Source organism: Otolemur garnettii, unplaced genomic scaffold, assembly GCF_000181295.1.
Source record: "Otolemur garnettii isolate 467f Iridium unplaced genomic scaffold, OtoGar3 scaffold00075, whole genome shotgun sequence".
Taxonomy (NCBI): Eukaryota; Metazoa; Chordata; class Mammalia; order Primates; family Galagidae; genus Otolemur; species Otolemur garnettii.
The window spans coordinates 5,306,148-5,313,602 of record NW_003852470.1 but is presented as its reverse complement, the minus strand read 5'-3'; the positions used below and the strand labels follow the sequence as shown (position 1 = coordinate 5,313,602).

General features: G+C 42.0%; 1 protein-coding gene across 1 annotated transcript; it reads left to right on the top strand.

Moving 5' to 3' along the window:
* Positions 1-3,777: 3,777 nt before the first annotated feature.
* On the top strand, positions 3,778-7,108 carry NPS (neuropeptide S). Its single transcript, XM_023515634.1, has 3 exons — positions 3,778-3,785; positions 3,896-3,977; positions 6,907-7,108. The coding sequence occupies exons 1-3, from the start codon at positions 3,778-3,780 to the stop codon at positions 7,084-7,086; spliced, it is 270 nt and encodes an 89-aa protein (XP_023371402.1). The 3' UTR covers positions 7,087-7,108.
* Positions 7,109-7,455: the final 347 nt, after the last annotated feature.

The following is a 7,455-nucleotide window of genomic DNA, read 5'->3' as shown; positions in this document are numbered from 1 at the left end:
CCCTCCCTCCTTCCCCCTCTCCCTCCCTCCTTCCCCCTCTCCCTCCTCCTTCCTCCTCTCCCTCCTTCCCTCTCTCTCTCCTTCCTTCCCTCCCTCTGTCTTACTCTCCATCTCTATTCCCTGATTTCTAGTGGGGGCCTCTGCGTCAGGCAGGCCTTCTCTACCCAGTAGTAAGGTGGCCCCGGCATCTCCAGGCATATCTAGTCCATAATGATATGATTTTCTAAAGCTTTACTTTTATCATAGTTAATCGCACACCCTATTTAAGGGATCAAATTGTTCTAAAAGACGCTTTTATGAAAAGAGCAGTCTCTGCTCCCTTTTCAATTTCCTCCCCCAGAATCATCACTTCCAACCTTTTCAGCTGATAATCTTCCTATTTATCTCTAAATAACATGTTGCATTTTTATCTTTCATGTTTCACCATTATATCTTGAATTCCCTTTACAGAAGTTAGGCAATTCACTTCCCCTGCAGAAATACGTCCTCTCTCACAGCACTCTTCTGCCTGGGTCATTATTCAATAATTACGTTATTATAACTGCAAGTGCTACCCTCAGCTGAGTCAAGTCATTAACTGTGATATTTTCCTTTCTTATAGGCCGCTGTTGTCATCAGAGTGAATATTGTTCCACTTTTTCTTTTCTCTATGGAATTGTCACTAATTCAATATTGAGCTCCCCAATTGCCTAATTCTCCTCTCAAGACCCTCAGACATCTGTGACTTTTCACCCTCCTGCAGAAGTCTCTCCCAGAGTTTTGTCGGGAGAGGAACAGTCTGATGTGTTGTCCTCCAGGTCTTGTATACAAACCTAACTGCAGAGCTCTCTCTGTTGTCACCCTGAAAGTTTTCTTCTCTTGCGTCCTACGTCCATGGCCTCTTAGGTGCATTTCGTGTTTTGTGCTGTCTGGGTTGCACACTCACTTTGGTAGAGAACCCAAAGGGTCTTCCTAGGAAGGAGTTGGTGGGAGGTGCAATTCGGAGATTTCACATATTTGAAAACATCTATTAGAGTATTACTTAATGGGAGGGATAAATTCTAGTTATTCCTGAATTTGGAGGAATAAATTCCATATTGAAAACAATTTCCCCCCACAGGATTTGGAAGGCTCTGTCTTCTAAGCTCCCAGTGTCACTTTTGAGAAGTTCAAAGTACTTCTGACTGCTGAGATTTTGCAGGAAATCTGGAAGCTGGGAAGGTTCAATTTGCTGAATCTCACATTGCTGTATCTTGGCGTGGGTGAATTCTATCCATTGTGCTGGACGTGGGGAGACTCTCCATCTGGAAAGTCATAACCTTGTGTTGTGGAGAATGTTCTTGAGTCTTTATGGCTGCCTCTTTCCTCTTTATTTTTATTCTGTCTTTTGTAAAATTCCCATTATTTCTAAGTTGAATATGCAAGACCATATATATCCTTTTATTATCTTAATTTTTCTCCTCTATCTTTTTTTTGCCTTTATGTCTGGGAGATTTATTTAACTTTATCTTTTAATCCTTCTGCTGAGCTTTTTAGTAGTTTTAATTTCCATGAGCTTTTTTTTTCTTTTGGTCCTTAAATATCTCCCTTTTTATAGCTTTCTTTTCTTGCTTTATAGGTACAATATTTTCTCTCTGAGAATATTAGGCATTTTTACAAAGTTTTTTTCTTCTGCATTTTCTCTTCTTTCCTTCAAGGTACATTTTCTGTTTGTTTTGGTCTCTATTTTTGTGTGTGTGATAAATTACTGTTGCTGTAGACTTCCCTCCCATCTTTGTTCTTCCTGGGTTCTGACTTTATGAGTATCCTGCCATCCTTTCGGTGTCTGTGGGCTGTCTATTTATATCAAAGAGTGAGACTCCAGAAGGTACCTGGAAAGATTTTCTGAGTTATTGGCAATTGTCAACTGTCGACTTTAAGACATTGCTTCAGTTGGCTGAAATGCTCTTATTAGGAAAACCTGATGTCTGAACCTCTAGGTTTCTCCTCTGGGGTTCCTCAGAGAAGAATATTAGCTGCAACTGTCTTGAGGGTAAAAATCATCTTGGCCGTGTGCTGAGGGTGGTGTCAAGGAAGAGATTTGTGGGTCCCTGAATTGAGTCCAACATTCACTCAACCTTTGTTTATAGAAAGGCACTGCTCACTCATCTGCGCCTGACCCTCTTGGGCAGGAGACCCTGTGTTTTACCCTCCTCTGAGGATAAAACTCTTCTTTCCTGCCAAGTCCAGGGAGAAGGTGGTGTCTGGAAATGGAAATTGGAGAAAGGCTGTGGTATTGATAGAGATGATTCTTAAACAAACTTAGACTTCATCCTTTTGTTTTCTTTTTGGTGTCACCTTCACTACATGTAGTATGAAATTAACTGTCTTCATAACATTTTGAGTCTGTTGAGGGTCTTTTATTAAGTACCTTTTTCAGATCTACCTGGTCAATTGTTCATCACTTGCCAAAACATTGTTGCTGTCATCTCCTTTTATCCCTTTTGGCTTTATCCCGTGTGTCTATTTTGAATACTTATCCTGTGCGTCTCGTGTTTTGTGCTGCTTGAGTTTACGTACTCACTTTGGTGGAGGACCTGAAGGGGCTGCATTTACAGAGAACTGAAACGTGGGTGTGTGCGCAGTCCCTCCGGCAAGGCCTATTGTTTCTCAGCGTCCACATGAGTTCCCAAGAGAACTCTGAGCAAAGGTCTTCAGGCTGCCTGCCCCAGCCCCTAGCCTGGTGCTAACCCCATGATCCAGGTTCACTTGAGGGTCTGGGTCACCTGCTTTTCTTTGTGACAGGCAAACTGTCACTATATGATTGACAACTGCATGAAATCATCTGAATATCAGTTCCCCAAGGGAAGAATGCAGCCCCGACAAACAGGCAGAGAATGCCCCAGACACAGGGCAGCTTTGTCCTCCAAAAGGTGCGACCTTGAGGAGGAGGGACTATCCTCGGTTGCTTTGTATTAAAAAACGCTGGCACCATCTCAGAAACACTAGTCATCCAAGCATAAAGCGCCTCCCTTGGTATTTTTCTCCACTGTACGCCTCAGCAACATCTGTTCACACTCAGAGCTCCCGAGTCCATTTATTAATGCAGATGTCCACTGAAGTGCAAGGGCAGCAGAAGCTTCCCAGAAAACCCCTCACCCTTGGGGGAAAGGTGGCATGGCAGGCAGGCTTTCCCAGAACCCTGCACGGGAGGCGTCGGGGATGCACATGGGAAGGGGCGGCCACAGTGTCCTTCCTTCAGCTACATGACTAGTGGAAAGAGTAACATTGACTTCCCTGCTTTAACTGCTGAAATCCTGCAGGAAGAGCATCTTGTGCAGCAAACATAAACAATCTGCGTACATCGCCTGGCCGATGTTCTTCTTTCTGGTCGGGATTTCTTTTGTGATAGTCTCTGAAATAAGATGTCTGGGACATTCAAGGAAATAATGTCATTTTTCTTAAGCATTTAAATGCTAAGTTGAAAAACTTCAGCTTCCTTCTGGGACCTCTGGCCATCTATGTCACAATGATGCCGTCCAGGTGACAATGCTTTTGAAGGACGTCGTTAATGGCAAATGCTAAATGCAGTCAAGAGCTGGTGGCTCAGTGACACTGCCTGTATGTTACTGTCCTTTTCATACTTAACGAGAACAAAAGGCCACAGTCAGGCCAATTAGTCACACGGGATGGGACATGATGACATTTTTACTCCAGAACTTTTCTGGTATAAAAGGCCCACCCAAGGAGGATCTGACAGTAAGTGTGAGGAATTTGGCAATACAACTACCTATCTGCACAGATTGGGGGAAGGCCAGGATGATTGGGTAAAAAGCTGAATTTTTCCACAAAGAAAAGTGTTGAATTTTTATATGCTTTTTTACTTATACTTGCCCAGATGATACTAAATATTTGTGGTTTCCCCCCCGTTCTGCAGCTCATTGAAAATCAGTCTCGTCTTCATTCTGCTGCTGTCCACGATGGCCGTGCTGTGGTGTCACCCTACTCCATCATCTGAGGTAAGGGCTGGGCTTATATTTTTGATGTTTGAATAGATGACTAGACTTGTAGAGTCTATAAATTCAAAACAATCTCAGGGAACATGTGCCAGAAAAGCACCGTCCTTCATTATTAGAGTTTGCGTTAAAAAATTTAAGCAGATTTAAGAATTAGGAAAAGGAAACATTTATGTAAGTATAAGTAATAGTGGACTTTGTTGTGAATGGTTTAAAGGTTGCCTTCCACGCGGGAAAATACTCATTTCAGTATAAAATGTGAATGATATTTTTGCCCACGAAAAAAATTATTTGTTCTATATGCATTCACCCATGCTCGAAATGACGATTTAACCATTGACACTATACTAAAAACACAATGATCATTTTTCAAAAGCACTGAATGTCCTCATTTTACAATATTAGGGACTTTTTTTCCAATGCAGAATGTAGGCAAAATGTCAGATCTCAATAAACTATCACATGAAATATTAATTCCTGTATTTACTCAACAGCATTGATTGAGATTCTGTGTTCACTGAACTTTTCCAGACATTCAGAAAATAAATGTCTTTCTTTGGAACATGTGATACTGTTTCTCTGTGATATTTCAGTTGTTTCATGTCAAGATTTTTAAGTTTTAATATATCTATTGCCACTGATGACATTTTGAACTTTAATTTTTTTTTCACTAAAATTTAACCTGTCGCAATATAATTACTGAAATCGATGCAATTGATGAAACTGCTCTTAGGATAAAAAGATGTCACATAAACCCTTAATTATAAACGTGTGCCCAGAAATGATGATCTTGTTCTTTCTATGCTGCTCTCCCTGATCTTGGCATCTGTCATTTTTCTACCTCTTGTTTACTTAATATAGCTTCTTTTTTTTCCTGTGAGCATTCAACACCAGTTTAGTCATCTATTCCTTGAGACACCACACTGACCAGGGTGATGAGTCACAACCCACAAATCGATGCGTTTTCTCCAGAGCTTTCCTAGTCACTTCCGTTCTTTCCCCAGAGGTTGGCTCCTGACATTTCTACTGAATGAGAGAGACTTGTCTGCAGCTTTCTCTTTTTAAGTTGGGAATGTACTTTAGTCTAAAATACTTATGAGACCACCTTGCCCACAAATGAAATGCCTCTCCATTCCCTGTGTTTTTGATATTTCTGTTTCTACAAGTGCTAATTTTGTTCTCATTATTGCCCTGTCAGGCTGTAATGGTGTGGACGGCATTTGTGCTGATTTGACGGCTTAGAGTAAATGATCGTACAGACGAATGACGTACGGGCTTCTCTAATACTTGTCATGAACTTCATAAAGTCCACCAACCAGGCACACAGACAACATTATTCTGTTAACAAGTCTGCCCTGGCAAGAGCTGATGCCTTCAGCTATCAGCAAAGTGCATCAGTATATTTTGAGGAGAGTTTAGAGGTGTTTTAGGAATCCGATAACCAGAACTGATACATTTCTTTTGCAGTGTAAAGGTGGCATCATGAGTATTTCTGGAAAGAACTGGCTTGCTTCCCTTCCTGCAGTGAGTCACAGGCCCTCCCTGCTGAGGATCTAAAATGGGAGACATTCTCTCCAGCGTGTTCCGATTTCCTCTCTTAACACACGGAAAGGTTCAACTAAAAGTTTTTGATTGATTTTCTCAGGAACAGTATTTTTGAAACTCCTTGACTCTTCTTGAGGGTGGGGGGCATTAATTTTTTTATTTCCATAGTGTTCAGTGGGAATGGTTGCCCAGGAGCCCTGACTATGGCCTCTCTGGTAAACCATCCAGTCCTCAGGGAGGACCATAGGGAATATTTCTTGCACTCCAGCCCCATTTCAACTTCCAAGTACAGGAGCCCGAGACCAAACTTATTTACCCAGACTAAGATAGAAAAACAAAAATTTTTACTTTGTAATATGTCTGTTTGTTAAAAAAAAATAAGTGTCCATCTCCTTCCTCTGGTCCTTCTGGAAGAGTCTAGAAGCCCAGGCTTGGAGTTAGATTCTGCAGCTTGAAAGGCTTTGCTTACAAGCCATGTGTGTCCTCATTTAATACTGAGGAAATAATAGTACCTACTTTGTAGAGCTTTTTTTTTGGAATATAATAAAGGGATGCATTTAATGCGTGAAGCCCAGAGATCACGGATAAATCTTTGTTTTTGTTACTGGTGAAATCTGTATTAACACCTTGTCAGTGTGTTGAAATCCTTCTGCAACCATGCAGGAGGGAAACAATGGTGAGTGTTGACAGTTCCTACCCAGACCCTGGGTCAGGACGGCCCCTGGATGTGCCACCCCTGTTACTTGGGGCACATAAGCTTTTGCTCTCAGTTTCTCCATCTGCAAAATATGGGGTTGAATTTCAGGTTATTGGAGGCCAACTTAAGCTCTAAGATTCCAAACCTACTGCTAAGCACTCCCTCTCCCCAACTCCCACACACACTGCCCTGCACTGTCCCAGCCCTGAGCCACCAGTGAGGAACTGAAGCAAAGTCAGAAGACAAGGCACCGATGTCCAAGGAACAGACAACTCCATGGAGAACTTGGCAAATGGCCCAGGACAAGCCCCAGAAGGAAAGTGCTTCTGTCTGAAGTCTGGAGTCTGATCGTCACGGGTTGTTTTCTAAATGAATCTTAAAAACTATTCTCTAATTAGTGCCACTTGAAATATTCTTCGTAGAATAACAGCAAAAAGATATGGTGCAGGGGATGAAGACTGAATAGCAGCAATTAGTAAGTAGCATAAAAATTAGACAAGTGGGTATATCACTCCAAATAATATTTTGTATCCAGATAAAATATATATTGTGTCTTAGCAAAACATATGCCTTTAAGAAGATTGCATATATTGGGTATATTGCCCTAGGATTTTGACAATTGTTACCGTTGAAATAAACGTTTAACCCTGATGCTGTACTCTCTCCCTTCTCCCCCATCTGAATCGCTAGGTGTTGGGAAAATCTGATTTCTTTCTCACGCTGCTGAACAGCTGCCCAACCAGGCTGGACAGGAGAGAGGGGCTAGCCTTTCTGAAGCCACTTTTGGAGAGGCCATTTATGAAGAGATCCTTTCGCAATGGAGTCGGCACAGGGGGGAAAAAAACTTCCTTTCAAAGAGCAAAATCGTGAATAAATGTGCAAAGGACTCTAGGAATTAGCCTTGGCCGGCACCGAGTGTAACTGATGTGCTCAGAGTCAGCCGTGTTGTCACCGAGTGTAACTGATGTGCTCAGAGTCAGCTGTGTTGTCACTGCCGAGTGTTGGTTTGCTCTCGGTTCCCAACTGTCTTTCCTCTCCTCACTGGTACAGAGTAAACTGAGTTTTAAAAAATGTAAACCTGTCTCAGACTGCCACTTGTGAGAGAAAAAAACTATTGATGTGGTCAGTGAGTGACTTTCCCAGATGGGAACAGACACGTTTGCTTTCATCTTAAATTGGCCAGAAAGTGTGAGCATGTTTACAGTCAGGACAAAGGACGATTTTTTTTCCCTGCCTGTA